At 37.7% G+C, this 26,316-nt stretch overlaps 1 protein-coding gene across 6 annotated transcripts in view; it reads right to left on the bottom strand.

Moving 5' to 3' along the window:
* slc12a7b (solute carrier family 12 member 7b) overlaps nucleotides 1–26,316 on the bottom strand; it is a 58,957-nt gene that overhangs the window by 23,216 nt on the left and 9,425 nt on the right. For 4 of the 6 annotated variants that reach the window (XM_055037843.1, XM_055037844.1, XM_055037846.1 and 1 more), the window contains exons 2-3: nucleotides 3,210–3,301; nucleotides 2,441–2,569 (exon numbers count right to left, since the gene is read on the bottom strand). In XM_055037843.1, the coding sequence (XP_054893818.1) occupies nucleotides 2,441–2,569; nucleotides 3,210–3,301 (221 nt within the window). Of the gene's footprint in view, nucleotides 1–2,440; nucleotides 2,570–3,209; nucleotides 3,302–11,327; nucleotides 11,676–24,358; nucleotides 24,683–26,316 lie in introns of those variants that run through there. The other 2 variants (XM_055037845.1, XM_055037848.1) reach the window with 2 other exon arrangements.

The raw sequence follows: 26,316 nt of genomic DNA, 5'->3' as shown, positions 1-26,316 counted from the left end.
ATATGTGGCATTTTTGGCAGCGTGGGGAGCGCCAGCACATAACATGGCTGCCAAAGTCATCACTAAGGTGTCAAAAGCACTCACATTCTCTACTTAAGCAGAAGTACAAATACTTGAGTGGAAAAAGTATTCTAGCAAAAAGAAAAATTACAAGTTTTACACTTTTTATGTAAAAGTGAAAAAAAAATCCAAGTTTTGAAATGTACTTAAGTTCAAAAAGTAAAAAGTAATTTTCACCTTCAAGAATACAAAATGACTTTGGATAAGTCAGAACTTATTCAGTTCTAGTCATACAAAATACATTGTTTATTTCGCTGACAACATAGACTGTGTTGGTAAAACAACAAAATGCTGATATGGTCTAATTTTTCTTCAAACCAAATCGCAACCAGGATAATTTAGATTGCAGAAAACACAGCACATTCATCACTAATAGTTCTTTGAGCCAACAATAGGATTTTTAAAAATAAGTCCACAGAGGGGGAATGGATTTCGCCTCTCAATGTGTTCATCTGTTGTTTGCAATGATACTCGGGTGAAAGTCTCCATCCGTGTTGTTTTTCTCATGCCACAGTGTGTTCTTCTGCATTGCTTTGGTTGCATCGAACTGAACCATGAATTATAGACACTGTAACACTTTCTGCGTGAGCAGCAGATTTTTTTTTTGTCTTTTTTTTTTTTTATCATGGAAGAAACAAGACAAAACGTAAGAAGTAGAAAATTAAGATTTTTTTTCTTCATTTGTATGGAGTAAAAGTAAAAAGTTCTCATAAAGATGACTACTTAAGTAAAGTACACATACCAGAAAAATCTAATTAAGTACAATAATAAAGTATTTTTACTGTACAACTCTCTGGACTGTGGAAACTTGAACTCGGGCAGACAGGATTAATGCGGCGCCATACAATTAATCCAGATTCTGAAATTAAATTTTCAAAGTCAATCCTTATTTTAATTTTTACCACTGAACAGTGGCGTTTTACTTCATTAAGATACATCTGATACTGTGCATAGCTTTAAAAATGCAACAGCTGTCGTCCACGGATACAGCTGTGTGTGGAGGCTCTTGAAGTTTTCTAGCTACCATCCAAACCATGTGACTTCCCCTCTATTCTCTTGATTGAGCTTTCCTTAAAAAAATCTCCAACTTATCCCTGTTGCTACACACTTTTTCCTTCCCATCAACTTGTCATAAATAAACCAGGATTCGGCAATCTGAAAAGCGACCACCTTTAAGAACAGCCTTTCAGGGCTCATCCTGCTGGTGGAGAACTGATCTCTACTGGACAGATGTTAAGTCAGCAGCCTTCCCATGACTGTGAAGGTCACGTCAAAAATAATTTTTTTATAGGTTATGTGATGTTCTAGTTTTCTGGGAAATTAATTTCAGCTTGTAATTATTAATAAACCAAAACCATCAAAAAATAAATTCTTGAACTAAAGAAATTTCATATTTCTTCACAATTAGATTAACAGAATTGTAATTTTCATTTTAATTCACTCTCCAACTGAAAGTGCATCAGTTGTAATTGTGTAATTAAGTTGACTGGTGTTTAATAGAACACCAGTCCTAGTTTGATTTTTAATATCAAACTATAACCCAAACAAAAGTGAGACACGGTACATGTAAGTGACAAGAACTCTTTAGCTTCCAGTCAGAAACAACAGCTCCAAAAAGCCTTTATCCCTTCAATTCAGAAAGAGCAACAATACTCACAAAAAAACTGTGTTCTGCAACAACATGCAAAAAGAAAAACCCAAAACGGAGCAGAATTTACCTCACATGAGTGGAGTTATGGTATTAGTCACTAGCTATTCCAGACGAAGAGGGGCGACTGAGGTATCTGCTTCATGAACTCATCTACTTCTTCCTCCAATCATTTCAAGACTTTCTGGGAGCCAGTGGGAGGTGGCCAAGGCCGATTTCTATGCAGGAGACGTGATGGGGAAACTGACAAGGGACTGGGGCTGTGGTTAGAAAAGCATCCGTAAGCTTTGTGGCAAAATGGTCAAAGAGTTTTGATCCTAAAAAGTTCAGACGTAAAGAATGAACAATCCAAAAGGAAAAACTTGAAAAATGAACTACGGGCAATGGTGAATAAATGCATAGAAGAGTGCTGCAGATGTTAATTTTTGTACTAAGTGTTGTACAAAAATTTGCCACAAAGCTTGACTCCCTGTGAATCGAAATTAATAAAAATCATCCATTAAAATGTGATACCGCATTAATAAACTGAGAACGTCCAAAGACGGTTTAATGGAGGACAAGTTTAGAACCAGAGGAAGATGGGAGATTAAAACCAACAGCTTGGCTTCATGGGTCAAAGACCCTGTTACGCAATGACTGTTCAGCAGATTTAAAAGAACAACTGTTAAAATAAAATTGTATGCAACCATGTCAACGAAAGCTAGAAGCACCTGAAGAGACTGTCTGCTTTACCTTAATGGCTTTCTTCTTGGAACCCTCTTCATCAGCTTCCTCGTGCTCCTGAGCTCCCTGGGAGAGATTTGTGTAGTTTGCCAGTTTATCAAGAAGGGATGACACCATGGGGTGCCTGTCCATCTCCTCCTGCAATGAGACAATGTAAAATCACACATTACATTTTCAACTCGCTGACTTCAAGAAGCTGATACATATAACCTATTTGGAAAACAAGAGTTGAGTTCAGTCCAAGTCTTTAATTTGTTCTGGATGCCTTTTTTGTACTTGCCTTTAAATATAGAGTAGCAATAATTTGAAAGAAAAATGAAATCCTGCAGAAGGAGATAGAATATTACAATATTTGGTTTCCCTGTTTGTTCAAAGCGTCTAGAAATAGCACAGCTGGATCGGCTTCACACAGGGTGGAGAAAACAGAGAGCACAGTGGTTCCTCCATGCAGTGACCACAGGGCAGCCAGGCTGCCACATGGCACTCAAACACACCTGGCAAAGCTTCAGCTCACGCAACATTAAAAACAGACCAGCTCTATTGTGAAACTTTCTACACTGTTGAGCACAGTATTGGTGTTTCAGATGAAATGCTTCATGGGTGAAAAAGCATTCAGTTTAAGCAGCAAAGTAGGCTTCGCACATGGAGCTTTTTCAGGCTACGGATTTAATAATCTGTCACATTTTGGTGTTTACTAACACGAACTTTTCAATGAACATTCCGACCAGTGACGGACTTCTAAACAAGTAATACTGATGAGAAATGATGTTAGAATTACCTCAAACAGTGCCATGTTGGTGCCATCATAATTGTTCTTGTCATTTTCGGTGTTGTTGATGAAGGGACTGTTTTCCTTTGGAACGCCATCACCTGCGGGAAGAAAACGGAGGGGAAGTTAACAACTAAAGCAGTCTTTCATAAATAACTTGGGTCATATCCAAGAAATGGTTCGGTTCAATCTGAAGAAGCAGACAGGGTCATATATAGTTCTTTCATATAGACTAACGGGTAAGTGGACCGAAATAATAGAGTGCTCGTAATATCAAGCTATTAATGTGTTTGACACACATTGAGGCTCAATCCCTCTCAAATTTATTGAATAACTACAACTACTACTATTACTAGCAAGAGTAAGAAACCATAATCATCCCTGAATACTTGACATCTCTTCTAAGAACAATTTTAATAGTTAAGACACCAAATATATCTAATATTTGGTGTCTTATCTTCCATACCTGCACTCTTGGGGGAACAGCCAATCTGTGTAAAGGAAAATGAGTAGAGTTCCTGGATGGGATTGGCTGCTTTGAAAATGCTAGCCAATAGCATATCAAGCAGATTGTACCGAGGTATAATAGCTTCTTAGGATGTCTTACTTTGACTTGCTCCATTCAATATGCTAAACATAGCTAATAAAAAAAAAATTTAAAAAAGAAAGCTAAAATGCTTATTTTAGAGAAAAGTCATTTTAAAAATTCCTTTTAAAATTGCTCAACATTCGACAACAAAATATGTCACCAGAGGCAGTTTCTGATATTGGCAACATGGAGAACCACCCAGGGCGGCATCTCCTCATGGGCAGCATACCAGTTGACCACTTTCATTCTTGTTGATTAGGTAACATTGAGCAAGAGGGAAGCAGCATGGCCAAGAGCGCAAGGGAAGAGTTCATTAAAAAAGATAGGTTAAAAATCATCAATTATCTGACACAGTCGAACAGCAAGGCACTAAGCTGTTCGACTGGTCTGACAGGCTGATGTGATTCAGACCAATAGAAACCAGAAATGAAAACCTTGTGAAAAGCACTCGAGGGGTTATTTTACCCCCACCAGGACAGGAGAGTAAAATAGTCAAACCAAAAGCAGAAAAATGTAATCTGCATAATATGTGGAGGACATACAAGCAATTTGTTTTACCACCTTAAAACGAAGCATGTGCTTGAATTCTACAAGTTCCAGACACAACAATGGGAGGGACAAGCAGGATTCTGTGCAGAAATCCATTATATTAAAGTTGTCATGTTTCCATGTTGAGATATTTTTTTTATTTATTTAATCTTGATTTAACCGTGTAGTCTTCTTAGATATTAAAAATCTAACTTTAAGAGAGATCCGGCAATGATAGGCAGCAGCATAAAACAAATCAGAAACAGTGCATACAAATAAAGGAAGAAAATCGACTTGCGCCCCACTCGAATACATCAAATTGCCTTGTTAGTTTCACAAGAAGCAAAGCAAATATGAAGCCAAAGTCACCACGCAACAAAGGTTATAATAAAACACAGACATAAACTTCGAGAGAACAAACATTCCATGATTTACAATGTGTTTTATGGTTAGTAAATGGACGCAAAGAGGAACAATACATAGGTAAAGATGCAGACAAATGGCAGATATGAATAACTATTCCATAAAAAAAGAGAGAAAAGCAGTTGAGGGGTTATTTTACCCCACCAGGACAGGAGAGTAAAATAGTCAAACCATTAAATAATTTTATTTTATTTATTTAAAATCAAGTAAATGCACATCATCTAATTAGATTTTAAAAGCATGATGCCTGAAATGTTACAGCCTTTCAAATGTCCAGCATACCTTTACAGTTGGAATACTGCACATTCATATTGACAATTACGATTTGATATATAACACAGCTCAATTTTCACCCAGATTAGTTTTACTGACGAAAGCACCTTAGCTAGTAGAGTTCTTTATTGTTTCACTTTATCCGTTTTGTCCATCAAATGAAAGCCTTGGGATAATGGGAAATCCCTGACTTCAGGGAAGTAGGCACATGCGAGTTCAGCAGAACTCAATTTAAACACTTCAGATGAAGGGAGAAAATAGCTTTGTTCCTGATCTCTGCCACAGTTTGTGTGTTTTGGTTTGCTCATTTTGATCATCTAAGAGGCTTTGAGCTGTAAACAGTGGGAATTGTGTTGTTTATACGAAGGTAAAAACATCTTTATGTGTTCTGGATAGAAGAAAACCCCAGGAACCTTTGTTCAATCAAAACAGACTTATCCAAACAGCCAGAAATTATATGATACAGTCTATGCATTAACAGGATTGCTGTGCACATCAATGCATTGATATTGGCAACTGTATTTTATGCAGCTCATCTTTCACTGTTGCATGAGCTAAAAATTAAAGTCTATTAAAAAAATATTTCAAGTGAAAATTGTTTTGTTTAGGATTACCTGATATGAGCTTTGGCTTTGAACTGAAAGGTAAACAACATGTTGGGAGGAAAAAAGAAAAGAAAAAGAAGCCAGGTTATGTGTGAAGTAAAAACTTTATTGAACTAAGCTGCAAAACGGTGCATAATATCATAATGCACCGTTACTTGCATAAAGTAATATCAATAAAATTATTTTAACAGCAGTACATATAGGGTTAGTTAGCTCTGTTTTGAGACGGAAACATAAATTAAGCTTTAAAAGTAAAGATTTTGCCAAAATTGTTGGAATGTAGGTGTGAATATTAAAGTAATTAATGTGCTAAAAATTTCATCAAAAATCTAAAATACAATAACATTCCCCAACTTTTTTTTAATATGCAGTGTATTGTAAATGAAGCCTTGGTGTAAATTCAAACAGGAAGACCATTCTCAGCTTCACCTGCATCAGCTTTGGGTCATGCCTATCATCACACAGCTGTTCCCTGATGCTTTTCCTGGACACAGAAGTGGCTGCTGACCTGGGCACTAGGTTCCTTGTTCCCCTTTAACGATCTTTAGATCCAAGGAAATTTCTCTCAGCTTCGGCCTTCACTGGTCGATATCTCCCAGCCTTGCACAATCTGCCTTCATCATGTGGCTAGAAGTCATTTTGTTCAATGGCTGGCCTTCATCTCCCAGCTTCTTCTCTCTTCCTCGCACTTGTTTTCCTGTTTGGTCCATATCCTTTCCGTCTCCTCAGCTCGCCGAAATTTCCCAGCTGGATTTTATCTACCATCCTTTCTCCATCTCTAGCATTCATCCTCCTGCATCTCTTTCCCTCATTCTTCACCTAATCTCCCTGTTCTTTGGCCTGAGCCACAACAAACTCTTTTGGTGGGTAAAATGTATGTCAACTTCATCTCAAGCAACTCGTTCATGTGTATTGCAATTCACAATGCTCATGTCTTTTGCTGGGGTCTGTCATGGAAAAAGAAAAAACACTTTAACAAGAGTCTGGATGAGAAGAAATAAGAAATTTATTAAAACCTTTTCAAGGTGAGAACAAAAATACAGAGTCAAAGGAGTTTGTCGAGTCTGTTCTGACCAACAGTGGATTTGGCTTCCTTTCTGGTCAGAGAAAAGACACATGATTGGAATATAGGTGTGAACCCTTGATTGTTATGTATCAGGTATTCTGTGAAGCCCAACACAGTCTTGCCATTTGTCTACTGTTAAAGAATAGACAAACTCTGCCCTCTTTAAAGAGGGCAGAAAAGTTCTGGGTTAGGGAAGTAACAGTCTTCAGGATCAAGCGCCTCTCTCCTGCTATTATATGACAGTATAGAGATCTATGTGAGAGGAGCTTGACAAATCTCATGATAAGACTATGCATATTATCTACAGCAAAAAAGGGTATGTATTTCCATTTTATGGATGAGCACCAAAACTAAATTAATTCATATTCAAAAAACATCTTTAATCACATCTTTTTCCGTGAGTCTCTCCAGGTTGAAATATTTAAAATTTTCAATGGGGAAAACAGGAGGGAAGAAAACGCAAAGGATTACAAGAGAAAATAAGTCTATGAATAATTTTAAAAAAAGTTACAATAGATATAAATCTAATAAATACAGAATGTGTTTATTTATTGCTATTTTTGTGCCCCATAATAAATTTTAATCTGACATTCAATCAAAGACACAGGAGTACCAAATGGCAACTTTATACAATTCAGTTTGCCACTCAAACACTCCCATCATTGAGTGAAAGCTACAGTACAGCCTGGACAGGGCAACATAGACACACACAGGACAGACAACCATGTACACACATCCATCAGGCTTGTACTTCCATCCAACTGAAAACTTTGAACCGACTTCCATTCATTTGAGTAAATACATTTACTACATGAACACTTAAGAGGCAATTTAAACAGAAAATTTTGCTTTTATCGTACTTAATATGTTTTGGGTCTGTGGGAGGGAGAGTGCACCAAATTTTGGTACATTTGCTGGAATTCTGCTACTAAGAAAAATGATAGTGATCTACCTCAGAAAAAGCAGCAGGAAAAAGACCCTACTAGAGTACATGCACCAACATAATTCATCTTTCTCTGAACATATCTGATTTAATAAATCTATACAAGTAATTTAGAAACTACTGCATTTAGATTTCATGTAAAAGCTGTATCCCAAGTATTGAAGAAGATACTTTTTATTTATCCCAATAGTTTTAATACCAATGTCATCATGTATCAGCACAGCAGCCTGTGGTGAGCCCGGCTGCATTTCATGAGTAACTTTTACCACTTGATCCAGCTGTAGGGGAATAAGAGGCTTGGAGACTGGCTTAGCTTGCGAGTAATCACTGTCAATGTCATTACGCCCTTGCACTTTGCAGCCCTTCGACACAATCTAAACAGGACTGCAGACCGTATTAAGTGAGGAGACAGTTTTCCAATAACTGTGGGTAAGAGAATGGATTTAAAGATGATGTCTACTGGGCAGGAGGAATGCAGCTAACCTTTAGCCTGTTAGTCAGAGCTTAGCTCAGTTACATAGCATTCAGCACAGGTAATCATTTCCTTTACTGACAGTGGCTAAATCTCCTCTGAGACAAGGCAGTGTGCTAAATCAGGCTCTGCTGTTTCCAAATCAGTACAGGTGATGCTTCTGTTTTCAAAACCTGCCGACATAGTGGTTACATCATCAGCGAGTGATCAGAATGCTACGCCTCATCATACGATGTACAAATACAAGAGCTTTCTACAGCATCTACTCATGTTTAGGATGGGATGTCTTTACAGAAGGTCATGCTGTTTGAATAATATTTTTTTGGAGGCTAAATTTTTCTGAAAATTTTCCAGATTTCAGGTTTCTCAAACGTTTATGCAGTTAATGTCAGAATGTCTTGTAGCATGAATGGCATCTGGAAGAAGTCAATCTAGAATTATACTTTTACTTTTCTACAATTCATCATCTGCATTTTGATGCCATCAATACCAAGAAGAAAAAAACAAACAAACTCCAGGACACCAAAGCTGTGGTGCTATGCCCTTTTAAGCTGAAAACAATTTCAAGTGGTCCACGAGTCCCATCCATGTCAATAAATCCCACAGTGACCTTAAGTTGCACTTGCACATCAGTGTCCCAAACAAGGCGAAAGTGCCAGCTGCCACTGTTGATAGAAAACGCTGCAATTAATGCGGCGACTGTTGCAGCAGATTATGTGCTCTTCCAAAAGGACATGTGAGACCAAACGATAAGGAGGCTAGCGGAGACGCAGCATGCCTGTCAGACAGTTTTCCACATGATCTGTAGTATTAAAAGTGGAGATGTAAACATTGACTGATGTGTGTGCAGCAGCAAAAAGTCCTGAGAGACTTGGTCTAGTTTCTATACAGTAACAGCCATGATAAAAAATGTGTCTTTTAAACAGATGCTGTGCTTGGTCTGCATCATTCCAGCTGTCTGTGAGGTTTCATTTTGCATCCTTCACATGGAGACTTTCTTGACTAACAGTAATTCTGTGTTTGTATTGTACCAAGTGTAATATTTGACTTTCAATTATTGCTCTGTATTAAGCCTGGAACATTGACATTTGAGAACTTACTAACAGCAAAACAGCTGATTTAGAGGGAATGTGAGGACATGCTGCTGTTTAAGGTCACCTTCCCTGCTAATGTGCTCTCTTCTTTCACATCCAAACACATGCAAAGGTTAAAGTGAGAGATGGGCTAGACAAGAGAAAAGAAATATTTTCCCTTGATTTTCTCAGACTGGTGATCATCAAACTCTACAAAAACCATTTAAACACAAAAACCCACAGGATGCACTTATCTATAATTTAGAAAAAAAAATCTGGTGTCTGCTATTGAATAAATGCAGGTGGATTTAATGATGAGCTAAGAGAGGGTGTGTGTGTGTGGGTGTGTGTGCATGCTCTACTTCTGCAGGTGTTGGGCAGATACTTCCTGTGCTCTAAAGCTCAACTCAAAATGTGCTTTTGGTCTAAAACACCTGACTATGCAAGAAAAAAAAACAGTGTTAAATTAAAATCTGGAGACATATTAGTTCATAGCGTGATTAAATATTTGTTCTTAGTTTCATCAACTTTTAGTACTTTGAATATTTGAATTAAATATTTATGCCGTTGGCCAGTTTCCCTTGAATTGCATAATTTAATTAACTGGAACATTTCCCCAGGAGCAATAATGTGCATATGTGATGATTGACAAAGACTACAGCACACTTAACTACATAATTAAGTGTCAAATCCAACAGAAAACTAAGAATTTACAAGTTTCTTCAAATTTATGTTTCAATGCAAGGGAAATATTTCCTGGTTTTTACTGAGCTCACAATAGTGCATCGAACTACATGTAGGTTGTCGGAAAAAAATGGCAGTTTTAATTAATTTAATGAGGGAGAAGAAAATATACCAAATTGTTTAAAATGGGTACTTTTGATCACCAGTCAAAAGTACCCATTTTGACTGGTGAGAAAGAAAAATTGGCTGATTCTGTTCTTTGGCTGATTATTTGGTGCACCTCAATTACATATATATAATACTCCAGAATTTACAATAACACTGTTAGACAGCATAAGCGACATTTAAAGACATTCTTCCGTCAAAGTGGCAAGTGACTTCAATTTAGGAGGCTGAACCCACTGCCTGATAATATTTACAGGATCTTGAGAAACAAATAATTTCTGAAATTAATTCTATTTAACAGTATTTCATGTGTGAGCTCTTTTGCAAAACAAGATTATTTTATTTTGACGGTTCCAATAAATTACAATCCATGAAAGATTTAAAAATCCCATCGCTACAAAGTAAAAAACTTTCCTCTTTAACTGCATCTTAAGGGTTATTCGTGAAAAAAAGATGAACTTTTCTCATTTGTTCCTCGTTTTGTCATTGTTTCCAAGAAGATGGTGTTGCTCTCAAACTTCATCAGCACTTAGCTTAGCAGCTGGTCCAAATGTACCAGAGCAGGTATATTAGGGATGTGCTAATAGTTAGGCTCAGCCTTTCTCGTGGTAATAAATGACCATGCGCTCTATTTATAACTGCTAAGCCACAGACTGTGACAACGCAGTAAGCTGCCTAACACTGGCAACGTTAGATCCGAGTTTACTGTACTAAGAGCTGATGTAAAAGTAGAAGAACAGAGAATATTTCTCTCCCAGCCAATTTTACTGTCACAACAAGTGATTAAATAAATAAACCCATAAAATACAGAAAAAGAACAAAGAAGAAACAAAAATGCAAAAACTGATTTTGCCTTAAAAAAATTTAACTGGTTGTAAAACTTGGCTAACAACTTTAAAGTGAAATTTGGTGGGCCAGATGGAGCAACAGTCAGTCATTCACACATTGTAAATTAATGTCAAGTCCAAATAAATAACAACCCAGCCATCTCATTCTCTGTTCTTTTGACAATTTGTTACAATTTCATCCGGGGTACTACAGTTCACTTTAAAGCTACTCTCTCTTTAGTGGAGGAACTTATGTCGAATAGATTTATCAGACATGACAACAGACTAGATACAGTTCAGTTAAATTACAGAAAGTTGGAAATTATTCTTAGACATTGATCCTACTTTTTCTTTAATTATCAAATTATTGTCAAAGTGAACAGGATGCATATATTCTTCTTTTTTAGAATTTATTAGCTAAAGTATTGAGGTACTACAAAAGGGCAACTCAAAGCCTACATGAAATGGGGAAAACGTACCTTTCCGACGAGAGCTGCCCCTGTGCTCCATACTGAGGAGCCTGGCTGGAAAAGGGGGATGAAGGGGAGAGGGTGCTAGCAGTGGTCCTTGGGGAACTCCAGTAATGGTGGTCCAAAGTATAAAGATACTTCTACTGACGTGCACAAGTCAGGAAAGCTGGCTGCACTGTGCGATAATGTGAGGATAAGCTATTTCTGTGACAGTCTGTGTCCATGTTTGCGTGTGCGTGTGTGTGAGTGTGCATATAAAGTGGCTGTGACGACAAAGTCAGCGACATCAGCCATGCATCACAAAGCACCCTCACCCTCCCACCGACAGACCTGCAGGCACAGGCATGCGCGTGAGAGCACACACAGTCCTTCCCCACAAGCTCCCTGAGCTTCTGATCATCGTCACAGCTGTGTGAGTGAGAGTTAACACACACTGAGAGGGGAGGAGCAGACAATGCAAAGGAAGCAGAAAACTGTGCAGACATATAGACCTCCTAGATGTCACAGGGTGAAACAATTAGTTCATCAGCTAGTTGCAGGGGAAACAACCTATGCAGCTTTACCTGTAACCAACAGTTAAACCAGCACTCATCAGATCCATAAGGTCATTCATTTGATTTACTTAATACTCAGTGAACTTCAAACATTTAATTTCTAACAAGTATGCAGATCTGATATTACGTTTCCTTATCGTAAAACACTTCAGACAGCCACATAAACTTAAAGGACAACGGCAGACAAAGCCTTGCCCCAGTCATTACCTCGGTCAACCTAGCACCCCACTGTTGTTCGTTTTAGTTGCCATTTAATCTGTTTGGCAGAGAGCAGGTGAAGTGGGCACTAATCACTTAACCAGATTAGGCTTATCCTGAACTTTTTATAAAACAAGAGGCAATGTCGAAGCCTGAGGAGGATATGGCGTTTAAGCCATCACAGAGCGGAGCTTCACTTCCTCTTCCTGTCTTCTGGCCACATGCCCATTATAAGAATGCCCTTTGCCAGTGTGAGATGGGCTGGTGACCAAGGAGACGAACGTCGACTCATCACCCTGAGTCATCTACACAGTCTAGGTAGATACTAACAAATGACATCTCTGAGAATATCAGATCAATCTGAACATCACCAGCCACAGCTTTGCCAGGCTTCATGAGTCCATGTGACCAAAGTGAACATCTGTTGCCACCATCATTAGACTGACAGATGTATCGAAGCACGGCTTAAAGCAGAGCTAACAAATCAGCAGGAAGGCGGCTTTAGTAACACCAAGCTTCACTAAAGATTATTCAAATCTAAATTAAAATCCAAAATCAGTTTTACAAAAAACTATCAGAAAAAGGTTTTTCTCAGTTATTTATAAAATGCATTTAAAATATTTTTTATCACGCTTCACTTTGCAAGTTAATTCTTATTCTGAAACATCCAATAATCTGTTGCGTTTGCAATCTTAATGAATAACAAACGTGTTTATTAAGGGTGTTTATAGAGTTCATTCAAATGTAGAATGTAAATGAAAGTAAATTAAACACTAGAGTAAAATCTACAATTAAAAATTGGTCACTTCATGTTTAAATTTCAGATGTTTGAAGAGATTGGTTGTGCTGCCCAAAGAAGAGACAGGAGAATGGATTTATCCCGGTAGGTGACTTCCACAAGACAAGCCCTCTCTGCATGATATGGTGACCGGCTCAATAATGAGACAACAGTTTGAAGCCTTCAAACTGCTTCACCACGTAGAGACCAAGACCTGTGCATAAGGAACACTTCAGGTGTTATTGTCTCTCAACACTCCCAGATGGGACCGTATCGTTGCAGAGAAACAAGCTCAGGGCTCCTATTAGTCGTTATTCTGAGTTAAAATTTTCACAAGAGTAAAATGTTCGTTTTATTTTGAAGGGATATGTAAACGTTACCATAGCGACCAGAGTCAGAGAGCATTAGGGCAGTTTTCAAGACAAGATGAGAGGAGTAGCCTGTGAGTTTTAGGTCTGATTCACACGGCACAATTTAAGAATTGTCGGCCGATTTTCCAAACCTCTGTGACCACAGACGACACGAGCCAATAAACGTCCAACAGGTTTGATCGGTTCGTATGTCCAGCCACACGACAGGAGCAACACACCAAAAGAACCGATTCCAGTCACAAACATCCCGATTCCAGAAGAAAATCCAGTAAAACCCCAACATACCATACATGAATTTAGAATAATCAAACACGGATACTGTGATGATTGAATGAATTGTTTATGTCCACTAGATGGCAGTCGCGAACATAGGTGAATGCATAAATGTCAAGAATAGGACAACAGAAGTAGTCAGTCATTAGTGAGACACCTGTGTGCAACTTGTATGAGCAAACGAGCCAGAGCGACTTTAATAAAAGCATCTAAGAAGAAGCACAACGTCTGGTTCTTATCAAGCACGAACAGAACAGATACGATATAGAAGCTGTAGCGATAATTTGTGGACCCATTTTAAGTGACAAAAGAAATTACAAAAAGAAAAGGCTTTTGATAAAAGTCGGCGGGAGCAGTCTGCTCTATTTGCTGCACTATGATTTGGAGGTGAGTATTGTCTTTTCATAGTTAACATTTTTAACTGAATAAACATAACCACATATAATAAACATATGCAATGACCTTTACATATAGTAATGAACATATTTCCACGTATCACCTCCGATGTCCACCGGACTCTGAGTTGCGCCATGTCAAATGTTTGGGATTCCCCTCAGTTTTTACATCACTGCACTTTCTGATTGGATACCTGTCACATTCAACAGGCTAAAATTGCCAAGTCTTGACCAGTCCGCGGTAATAAAAAGGTTGGGGACCACTGTCTTAGAGTTTCGGCTGATTCATGTTGGGTATAAAATTGGTTGGATACTGCTGGATGTTGTGCACCTATTAGGCATTGAGTTTATTTATACTTGTGAAGTGTTCAACATTTCCCAGTGTGCAACACAAACCTTAGGCAGGATGAAAAGAGAAGCAAGAAGACTTACAGCACCTTCTACTGGTAACAAGCAAACAATTCATTTTGTAAATTTAACATAAAAAAAATAGGAATTAGACTATATTGTTTACAGTCGGTGGGAATAATTGCAGTGTTCATTTATCATCATTAGCAATGGAAATGTGTCAAGGAGAAAAAAATGTAAGTTTCCTAAATTGACTCTGCTTGAATGACTGCAAACACAAATGTCTTTCTTTTAAATGCTTCTTTAAAGAGGAGGCATGTGAGCTTTAAGAAACACTCCTTAAAGTGAGATAAAATATAGAAAAAACAAAAAAACAATGAAGGAGCAAGAGGAGACAGGTCAGTCAAAGCTTGTGAGATCAATGTTACTTAGCGCCTCTTACGTCTGAATCCCGGCTGCCATCTGTAAACATCAACCATGGGATGATTACCAGGAAGTAAAAAAAAGCATTAGTAAGAGTCAATGCCTCTACCATCATGGAAGTAGAGTTCAGAGAGCCTTTAATAATACCTAACTAACATGATCAATGAGATTTTGAGCATATAATCTCCCCTCTACAACAGAAAATATATAATAAATACATTTATTATCTTTAAATGTACTTAATGTTATAGTTTTTTGTTTTTTTTTGCACAAATAAGAAAACATTTTTGATTAGGGATGTTGTAAACAATTATTTTTGTAGCAATTGTTCTGACGATTAATGAAATAAACAAAGCTTAATAAAAATACATATTGGTAAATTCTGGCATAACAGCTGTGTTATTGGTCCAAATTTTCATGTCTATGCACCTCTGACATTTACTTTTCTGTACTTTAGAAAATTAACCTGTAACAAAAACATCTCATTTTCATGTCAACCTGGATAAAAATTACACAAAAATCTGAAATTATATTCAATTTAATAATAAAATAATCAGTCAAGTTAATTTGTTTTAATCACATTTCAGCAACAAGGCGGTTCAAAGTGCTATACGTCATAAAGCTGATAACGACACTCCAAGATTTAGTCAATTTAATACATGAACTTTCACTTAACACCAGGCTGTTGCAGCTTTTATGTCCATGTGAGCAACAGATCTTTGGCACCTTCACCTTCTAGGAACAGATATACTAGCTATGTACCACGGTGTTATCTGCCAACCACGAGTATGGTATGGAATTTATTGTCCTGTTCATTCATAGAATTAGTTTCAAATGCAAATATCGGCCAATCACTGATCACCTAAAATGAGGGATATCAAGGCCAGTTTATTGGTGCACGCTTAATGTTTTTGAGATATTTAAAAAATATTTCCAGACACTTTTTAATGAACCTAAAACACTCAAGGATGTTAGCATGCCTTACATAATTCACAAAAACGTTTTCTGCGCATTTATGTTGTTCAGCCAAGCTACACCAGCAGTCATTCAGAAACAAGCACTCTCCCAAAGGCAGAGAGAAAACGCACAACTTAGCCTTCCAGATGAAGAACTCACACTGTCAGCATCAACTGTATGGCACCCATAGCAGCACTTTGTAACTGTCAGGAACAGTGTGGTCACTCTCTCTCTCTCTCTCTCTGCTTTTCTATACAAACTCACTCATAAGCAGACATGACATTGGATCATTTTGACAGAAAGCACCATCTACCCAGGATGTTCCAGCTATCTAAAATTCAACAAGTAATATACTCATATTCTGTCATGTAACTCGACTTCTTCCCAAGCGTTCAAACCAAAACAGCAAATGAAACAGACATATGAGAACAAGGACGAATCACGTGACGTCACACAATCAACCAAACTTCCTTAAAATGTAGTTACCTCCTTAACAAGTCAAACAACGGCTGCTCTTTGACCATATGTAAATACTGGGAGTAATACACCACTCCATCCTGCAGCAGATGGTGTGACGACAAGACTTTGAAACAAAACTGCAGACAGGCATGCAGACTGGTCTTCAACTGCCTTTGACAATGAGTTGCAGCTGTTGCTGGTATGTTAAAAACAATTATTTTCTAGATTCACATGAGAGCTTTATCTAAGCCTTTTTCAGAACTTCTAAACACACACATTAGGATGCAATACCATCATAGGAAGATATGATAAACCGTATGGGACCAGATGGTGTCCTGCTCTGCCAACATCTGGTTTATGAATTAGAACAAAAGATATTCAAAGCAAGTGGGTGGATTTGGGAAAAATAAAGTCTGCTGGACTGACCAGTCATATTCTGAGCACTTAAAAAGCAGTCAGCCATTTCTTACACAAGCATTTAGTATTTATGGGTCAACTTGTTTAATTAAATGACTCCAACAAGCCAAAGTTATGAAAAACACATTCATTCATGGCAGAGAAATTGAAGGATCACATTTTATGTTTCTCAAGCTAAGAGAAAATAAATTTCTTGTTGCACAAAGTCATCAACATAGTTCCTGGGTGCTATAGGAGAATGCAGCTGAGATTGTAGAATTAAAGCAGCTAAGCTAGCGACTCACAGCTAGCTTAGCTGCAAGGGCAAACTCTAAAACCTATAAGGAAAAATCCCTAAAAAGCTGAGTAATACTATACAGTAGGGATTCGGAGTTAGCATATAATTTATTATCAAGAAAAATAGACAAATAATTTAATGGCTTTTTTTTTTTTTAATAATTTTTTTCTCCAGAGTTTTTGCGGCGCTCGTGGCTCGTATTTTCGACAGTAGGCAGACAGGAAAGGGGGCGAGGAGAGGGGGGAAGACATGCGGCAAAGCTCGCCGGGATCGGGAGTCGAACTCGCAACGTTCGCGTCGAAGACTGAAGCCTCCAAACATGGGGTGTGTTAACCCCTGCGCCACTCCAAGAAGAGTATTGTTGACATCTAAAACTGATTTTAGATGTCAGATCCCCGATGCGCAGGGACCAGATTTCCTTAATTATGGGAGATCGGCAATCAGCTGACATTTACATGTGAAACCGATCTCATCTACCCTAAGCAAAGGAGATAGTTAAGATTTATACGTTATGAGACTTTATCTCATGACAAACCTGCTCTCAACAATTACCACACTATTGCGACTTACTCACCATATTCAGCGACTTTACTGATCTGCATGTTTCTCAGAGCATATGGACAGCTAAAGGTTATTGGAAAGTTTGGTTAAAAACAACATTCTCATATTAACTGTTGATTTTTCTACAAATGTCAATGCAAAACTGTGCTATCACATTAAAATCCTATAAGGCTTCTTTACTTACCCAAAGGAATGTTTGATTTTTGAAGATCCTAAAGTTCCGACATGTTTTCCGTCCAATTCGACGTTAGAACTCGACTTCCAGCTGTTTGTTAGCAAATATTTATAATCAATCATTTTCCTCTGCAGAATATTTGCAGTTGTTAGTAAAGTGCAAGCTCGAGCTACCGCACTTATGGCAATAAAATGTGGGCAAATAAACAACCAAAATATGAGAACTTAATGGACCATGTTAGAAAGCACATCAAACACGTGGGAACATCGGAGAGGATATCTTGTGTAGTCTGGTTTTAGATGTTCCTTACTAGGAATCTACATGACAAAACGTAAACTTTGAAAAATTTACTTTACTGAAATAATGAAATGCTGAATCCCTTCTTTCCAAGCTTTAAAGCATAATTTGATTCAATTAGGCTTTAATTGAGTCAATTAAATATAGCCTTTTGTTCTGTTTTTAAATTAGGCTATATAAAAAAAGACAATGAACTCTCGATTTCACTGTAGCTATTTAGTGCAGATCACTGCAAGAACAATATCCTATGTTTGGTCTTAGTTAAAAGAGATACATATTGAAGAGGCTGTACAAGAACAACAGTCTGACCTTGGTGATCTCACAACTGCTGCTGCGAGGAAAACAATAGAAAGAAGGAAAATAGATGCCCATTATGACTGGTGCCGGTTGCAGGATAGAAATTTATCAGAGATACCATATTGAGAACAGACAACTGGTGAGAGTGAGATCACTGCACGGGAAATAGGAAACACTAATGCCAGCCAGTACAACTGTTTAAACAAGCTATCAACACTTTGAGGAGTGTCATAATACTCGTTTTTTTCATGTCCTATATGTTTATTTTTTGTAAATAAAGCATAGGATGTAGTTGTACACACCTTACAAGATCTTGCATTTTGAACTTTAACTTGAGTGTTTAGCTGCAGCAATCTGAGATTTGACTGCTGGCCTTGAGGAAACTCTGAAAATATGTCACACTATGTGTCTGTGCTTCGATCATTACATTCCTCTCTGTGTCTCCTGCATGTATTTCTCCCCAACACCACACCCCTCAGCATTTCACAACAGAGATAACACATGACACGAGGTCCACTCAGTTTAAATATCTGCTCACATGGATCGTGTGAAACATATAAAAGTAGTTTCTTGGCTGCTTTTCTTAGACTCTTAATCATCAACTAGTAGATTTTCAATCTAATTGGCATTGATAGATTTAATTTAAAATATTAGGAATCAACAAGGTTTTACTTCGCCAACTCTTGTAAAAGGTCAGTCCAGAGTAAAAAAACTGAACTCTTGCAACAAGGCTAATGCAAACACACAACTGAAAGATGAGAACACAGTAAGGTCAGGTAGGACACACGCTGGTGTACAAATATACTAAAAAACGTGTTTCCAAACATGTTTTTCCAAACCTTTCTTTAACTACCTGCAGAGGCAGTGAATAGAAACCTCAACTCATTCTGGTTTTGGAAAACAGAATCTGAAGAGTGAATGTGCAGCCTTGAAATTAACATAACAGTTAAAGTGTGAAGGAGAAATTGTTGCTGCTGTTGAAAACAAAAAAAAAGTGCATTTTAGCCTTTTTTGGACTTCCTTTTAATGACAGGCAGCAGACGTAGGACTCTGTCTCAAGTGTCTGCCTCAGGATTTTGCTATAAACAAACCCAAAAAAATCCCAAGCAAACCATAATATGTTAGACCTTTGCTTAAAAACAAAAGGAATTAAAAAACAAAACAAAAATGGTCACAGTGTAACATTAGGTTTAAGACTTAGACTTCCTTTATTGTCATTGTACAAAAAAAAACACAAGGTGAATCTTGACAACAAAATGTCGTTACTTGGCTACCAGTGTAGCAGAGCTAACACCTTATACTACACAATAAATAAATAAATACAATACAAGTGCCATAGAATACACAGGTTCAGTGTTGTGAAAAAAACTAAACTAAAGTGCATGTATTGACCATGTCCATGGGGGGGGAGTGATTTGGTTTGTGAGTGTGTGGAGGGGTGTTATGTGGCGTTAAGCAGTCTGATGGCCCGGGGGAAGAAACTGTTCAGTAGTCTGGTTGTTCTGCACAAGATGCTGCGGAACCTTCTTCCAGACGCCAGGGGGGAAAACAGTCCAAACAAAACCAGATCTGACTGAGAAACAAACAGGAAACACATGACTCGGGCAGATGGGCAGACTGACTCAGGAACACCTTGGACATTTCTCTACTCAGTTTAAACCTAAACAGTTATGAAAAAATGCTGTGAGTACCCTCAAATCCTTTAGCTTAAATATGGACTTTATTTTATATTCATTAAAAGTACTGTACTTTCACGTAGTTTCATTACCTCCCTTCAAACCACAACATCAGTCAGAAGGCTCTGCTTTGTCCAAACATTTGAGAAGACCCCCTCCAGAGCTATGAACCCATAGAGGTGCTTCCACTGCAAACCACAGGAATTGAAATTCCTGTAAGATACACGAAAAGGACTTCTCCCACTGAATATTTGTCCATTGTGTACACTCTTAACTCCCTTTACACTTACACAATCCCTCTCCACCCTATCCCATAAGGACCCTGCTCACTCCCTGCTAGAACACAGCGTTCTGTCTAAAATCTGCATACTCTCAGCTGGATGCAAAATTGAGCCTGCTAGTTAAAGCGCTTTAGAGAGGCCACTTAAAAATCCCATTGCCATCAACTTGTGATCCTATTTTATTTTCAATTGTGTTCATTTAGAAGCTAATAACATGTGATTCTAAGAGGAAATAAAAAAAATAAAAACACTAAAACTGGATGCACTGATTCTAGGTTACAGTGAGACTTGATCAGGTTACAACTAGGGGTGCACCGATCACAGGTTCTGGCCCATCGCTTTTTCTTTTAGAAAGGTTCTGATTCGGCAATTCTGATTTTGGATGATTTTGTCTGAAAAGTTGCTAAACATGTAAAGGCAAGCTAGTAGTGTAGTAGGGTACAACAACGCATGCAGCTGACAATAAGACATTAAAGGTTCATCAAAAGAAAAAAAGATATTAACATTTGTTGTTTTTGAAATTGCATTCCAGTCTAATTATGACAAATGTAGAAAAAATTGACTTGCAGGCTACAGAAGACAGGCTGAATTTGATATAGTAATTTGCATTTTTTGATTCAATTTTCCACATTTTTGGGGAAAATTTTTAAAAGCTTTACCTTTTCTAAAACCGCCCCCTTAATTTGTCTTAACTGACATCTCTGGATCTGAAAGACTTCTCTCTAGCATGATTAACATAAACCCAAGTATTGATAATAAGTTCACAGCAATAGATCAAACAGTGTATAATAATTTTCTAAAACAAGCCTCATCCCAACGTGGTCCATATTCAAAAAGAGCAATTATGCTTGATTTTATCTTTTAAGTTATACAGAAAAGCTTTAGGTTGTGAATTAGAGATTATGAAATGGTCCAAACTCTATTTGAAATGGCCCTTTATTTGAAAAATAACAAGAAAACATACATTTTAGGTAGATATGAGCAAACGAGATGAAAATAAACATGGAGAGGGGAACAAAGAGGAAATTTAAGAGCCTGTGAAATAACAGTCTATTACATTATAGGATGGAGGATGGGTCTCACTTCCCCCCACTCAGCCAACAGGAAATGGGCCAGCAGGATAATCAATAGCAGCAACTCCTATTTAACTCTGTCCTCCCAACATATGCTCATAAGCCAAAATCAGTTTTTACTGTCATGTACCCTCCCTACAAAACATGCAAAAAAACAAACAAACCAAAAAAAACTTCAACCTGCCTCTGTGTCCATTTTGAGATTTGATTTCCCTCTGTTTACCAGATTGTTACCAAATGGGACATACTGGATGAAAAACGATTGGTTGGTAACTGAGGTGCTAATTTAAATCATTTGTCAAACTGACAACAAATGATTATCAGTTCAACAATCATTTGTTATTGATTGTGAAATCACTAACAAATGATTTAACTCCCGCTAAGTGGCAGTGATCTTATCCTCTGGATAACCCTAACCCTTTTATCCATTGGATAAGATCACTGATCTCCTAAAATTGAGGAAATCTTTTATTTTATTATTTATTATTGTACAACCAATTGTACAATAACAAATGTTACATTATAACATAACATTTAAGATTTTATTTTGTGATGAGAGTGCTACTAACTCTGTAATTAAAATCTTTCCCCACGTTTCAGAGAGCAAGCAAGAACAATAATCTATTTTGTTGGAAAATAAAGCAGTATTACCCCTAAAAAAGAAGAAAAAAGAACTGAGTTGGTGACGCAAAAAAAACAAGACCATAGAATCCACCAGTTTTTGTTTTTTATTTCTGTGTGAGATCGTATCCCTACCTCACCCACTGTCACTATCACAACACCCTTCATCAGACTCAAACGCTTTGCATGTGCCAGAGTAACTAAAGCAGCATGATATCCCACCTATCACAATAAATGCCATTCACTCTCCCACAGTCTGTAAAAGCTTAACCAGCAGGCTGCTGTAATTGCAGCTCCACAGCAGAAATTAAAGCATGGGAAAAAAACAGCTCAGAGCTGTGTAAAATGCTGTGAAAGAAGCAAGTTGACTAAAGACATTTGAGAAAAACATGGAGTCAAAGTGAAGTTAGTTAAAAGTGCACTCTGTGACCTCTCTGGGCTGAATGCTCAGATAAGCAACTATCTCTGTACACTTATGTCATGTTGATTGATAATGTGGCTTTGAGCTAGAAGGAAGAGACTTTAATAAGCATACAAAGAAATGCATCCACTTGCAAGGTGGGGTCTGGCTTTCTGTATGTTTGAAAGCAGGTCAACGTTAACCCAAAGTTAACCCAGAGTTAACCCAGAGTTAACCCAAACTGAAAAAAAAAATCACCACACTAGTCTCTTTCCAACTGCCAGCTTGATCCTTGCTAATTAAAAGTTTACATGCTGTGGACCAGTCACAGCTTGAAGTTCCTGTGTAGTGGCATTTATGATTTCCTCTATTGGTCTGAAACAAATGGGTCATAACAAATCAAAGGAAATTCCTACAGAGCAAATGTTTTTTTCACTTTAGTGTAAGCAAATTCAGGTATGCATGACTACATGGTAACGTTGCTAATACAGATCCACAAAAAATTCACCAGGTGACTGGAAACAGGAAATGTTCAGCTGGATTTGCATTGACTGGTGACTAGCTAGCTGGTCAGAAACTCAAAAACGTTATCTTTTTCAAATCAATAATTAAGAGTTGTTGCACAACTCTTGTAAGTTCACCAAGTTGCACTTACATCACTCTTCAGAGTGGGGCTGTTACTGAATGAAGACTTATTTTCATGTTCAGTGGCGTGATTTAAAATAAAGTCAGGCGAAGGCCATGGACATAAGGAGAGTTATTTTTAAAGAAAACCTCAAAAATCATGTCTGTGACACATTCAGGCTGAATTAGAGCAAGAGAGAGTGTGACTGTCCGCAGATAAGATTGCTAAAAAATAACGGCCACACCACTTTATAAAAGTCCAGACCAGCTGATTCCAATTTTGGTCAATGCCAATTTTTTTTGTCTGAAAAGTTGCTAAAAATAGCTACAAAGTTGCTAAGCCGGCAACCATGGGCTGAGGATTGTTAACCACCCATGTGCAGATGTGACCTGGAGGGCAACAGAGAGAAAGGGGGCTGTGACTGGTTCTCAGACTTTAGCGGCAGTGGATAAGATCACTGATCTCCTGAAATTAAGGAAACATTTTTATTTTATTAATTATTATTGTATAGTCAATTGGTCGATGTATCCCTATGAAAAATATAATAAGAAAGTTGCTGATTTATAGTGAGCTTGGGGGGGCCATCAAACCCTGGTCAGGAACATCAATTGGGAAATGTTGCCAGTGTTTTAGAAATCTCACAGACCAGTAAAGTATCTACATACTATTTGAAATGCAAAAAGAGCCTACAATCTCACTTTCAGTTTCATGCTAAACATGCTAACTCCAAATACATGCAATGTCAGTTCGTCATTCTGTCCTGTCACAGGCACTTATTTCTTATGACGATGCCTCTGATCCCAGTATAAATAATTCATTGTCTCCCACAGAAGAAGCCAAGGAATAAAAAATCTGAAGGCTAATCATACATATCTCAATAGTCATTCAACATAGCTACCTGAAAAAATGTTTTATTCATATGTTTGTCAGTATTAGGTATTAAAATAATTGCCCGATTTTTACACAAGTTCTGTTTCTACTACCAATCAGTAAGTCTGGTGGTGACTGATACCAATAAGTTTCCAAATGACTTGACGTTAAAGTTCCATCGATCAAAACAACTGGGTTTCTCCAGACACTGATAGCATAGAACTGAACAGTAAGATGGAGTTGGCTGGGGATCTGGCTGCTAAGTGACGTAAAAAAAAAAAACACCTTGAACTGCCAGCTGTGAAGGTAAATGCATGGAGTAGCAGGGACACCTAGGCTTAAAAGGAAACAGTGAAATTTCACTTCCTTGAGTGGCAGTTGCGTGTGAGGGAAACCCATCTCATGCAGCAGTTGGACAACGAACAAGCGCTCCCTAAAATGTAGTACTGCTTTCACATTATCCACCCACATGAGCCATAAACAGTTTTTCTGAAAAATAAAGGCAGTAATTACCCTCAAAATAAAGCTAAATTGTCAGCTTGTGTTGGATCCTGTAAGCTAACTCTAGAACTTTCCTGAAGAATTTCCTTATCTACAGGCTAAAGGAAAAAAGTTTTTTAAAAAGTCATAAATTTGTTTGCAATGTATAGAAATCTAAAAAAGACATGTTCTAGCATCTGAATAAATGCAAAAGAAAACAGAATCTGATCTCACCTGTAGGATCTTCTTCCTCTCTTAGCACATTGCTCCCATCCACATCTTCCTCTTCATTTCCCTCTCTTGTCTTTCCAGTGCCGTCTTTCACTGGGACCACAGTGAAGTTAGTGGGCATTTTATGTTTGTCTCACTCTCTCCCTTTATATCTTCTTCTCCCTCTTTAGCTGCTTCTTCTTTCTTTTCCTCTGGCCAACAGCTCTTCCTCCTCCTTCTTGTCCCTGATGAACTTCAACGTTCTTCAGCAGACGATGAGTCTCACGCTCAAGTTTTTGTTTTAGTCACCAGAATTCAGCTGTCCTCCCATCTGAGACCGACCCCCACTTCAACCGTGCAAATGGGGAAGAGTGGGCCTGCCCCGCCCAGAGGGGGCAGTCCATACAGACAGAAACCCTCACAGAAAACATGACATGCATTTCTGCTTATTAGCGTGTGAGAACATACTAGAGGTCCTTTCTGTTCCCTGAGGGCTGATTTCCCACTCTTGGAATGCTTCTTTATCTCACAGACGACAAATACTGACAGGATCGACTGTTGTGAGAAAGGAGGAAGTCTGGAGCCAATCTATTCAGGAACATTTTCACATTCAGACAACAACGCTATACTCTTCCTGTTTGGCTATGCAATGTTATTTGACCCAGTGTGTAGTGACAGGTGTTAAGCAGTACCATAAATTATGTATTTGAAGTAAAATGCCTTTATTCTTGCACATAATTATCAATTAAAGCCACACATATTTTGACTCATCTTCCAGAAGGTGTTGAAGTGTAATTGAATTATTGCATACAATTAATATAACAGCTCATATTACAGTTAAAGACTACACTGCTTCTGATCATTAATTTGAACAGAGCTGCATTAAAGCAAACAATAATGACATTTCAGTCTCATCAGCTGATCTAACCAATGAAATTAGTCACTTCCAAAAGATATAGTGCTACAAACCACTTCCCACACCAAGTAAGCAACAACGCTCACTGACAAGAAATATTAAAAATACCAAAGTCACAAGAGTCAACTACAAGAAAAGACCAGTTTCTAGTGTTGTGGGTTCAAAGTTATCTTGGATATTAACCAAGTGGAGAGGTAACCACCCCCACTTTTATTATCCCACTGACACCAAATGGCAGATCAATACAGTTGAAGGAAGGGAGGGGCATGCAGGAAACAGGAAAAGGAGGAGGTGCAGAGAAAGGTAAGAGAATTACCAAGACCCAATGGGCAGGGAGGGCAACCACACCACAGGAAAACACTGCCAATATTTTTTAAGAATGACAGTTCATGTCTAATTACTAAGAACCCCATAAGTAGAAGAAAATGTATTCAGGAATGACATAATATGACTGTTAAGCATTGTACTGTTGTAACTCCATTAGGGCCTTATAAAATCTGTTTTATTTTTTTTTCTCCCAAATTTACCTTTTTCCATTATCTTTCTTATTTCAATTTCATCCACATTAACCATATTTATTCACCTAAAAAGGATGTGCATAATATGTGAATGACTGATCAAATTGGTAGTTAGAGGTCAACATTTACTGTAATCCTTTTTCACAAATATAACAGGCTGCTGTGGTTTAACAGAACTTTGATCTTGGAAAATATTAAGTTTCTCCCTCATCCCTGCTTTGCAGTTGATCTTCACACCAAAATATTTGTCACACAAAAACCAAACAAGTAAAAGCACATACACTTCAGCATTTCCCCAACCAATGTCCAAGGGGAGAGCCAACACCAAAACGGATAAAAGCTCAACAAAAACACGCACTTCTGCAACGCTCACACATGCTAAGGCAGTTGTGCTTATTTATGGGTCAAATGATGCTCGCGCTTCCAGACAGTGCACAGAAACAGTTGCAATGCATGTTTCTGTGCACTGTCTATATATATATATATATATATATATATATATATATATATATATATATATATATATATATATATATATATATATATAT

The sequence above is a fragment of the Poeciliopsis prolifica genome, unplaced genomic scaffold (assembly GCF_027474105.1).
Source record: "Poeciliopsis prolifica strain line A6 unplaced genomic scaffold, Auburn_PproV2 SCAFFOLD012, whole genome shotgun sequence".
NCBI classification, from domain to species: Eukaryota; Metazoa; Chordata; class Actinopteri; order Cyprinodontiformes; family Poeciliidae; genus Poeciliopsis; species Poeciliopsis prolifica.
Note: the sequence above shows the minus strand (reverse complement) of the source record. Positions and strands in the feature narration are given on the sequence as shown.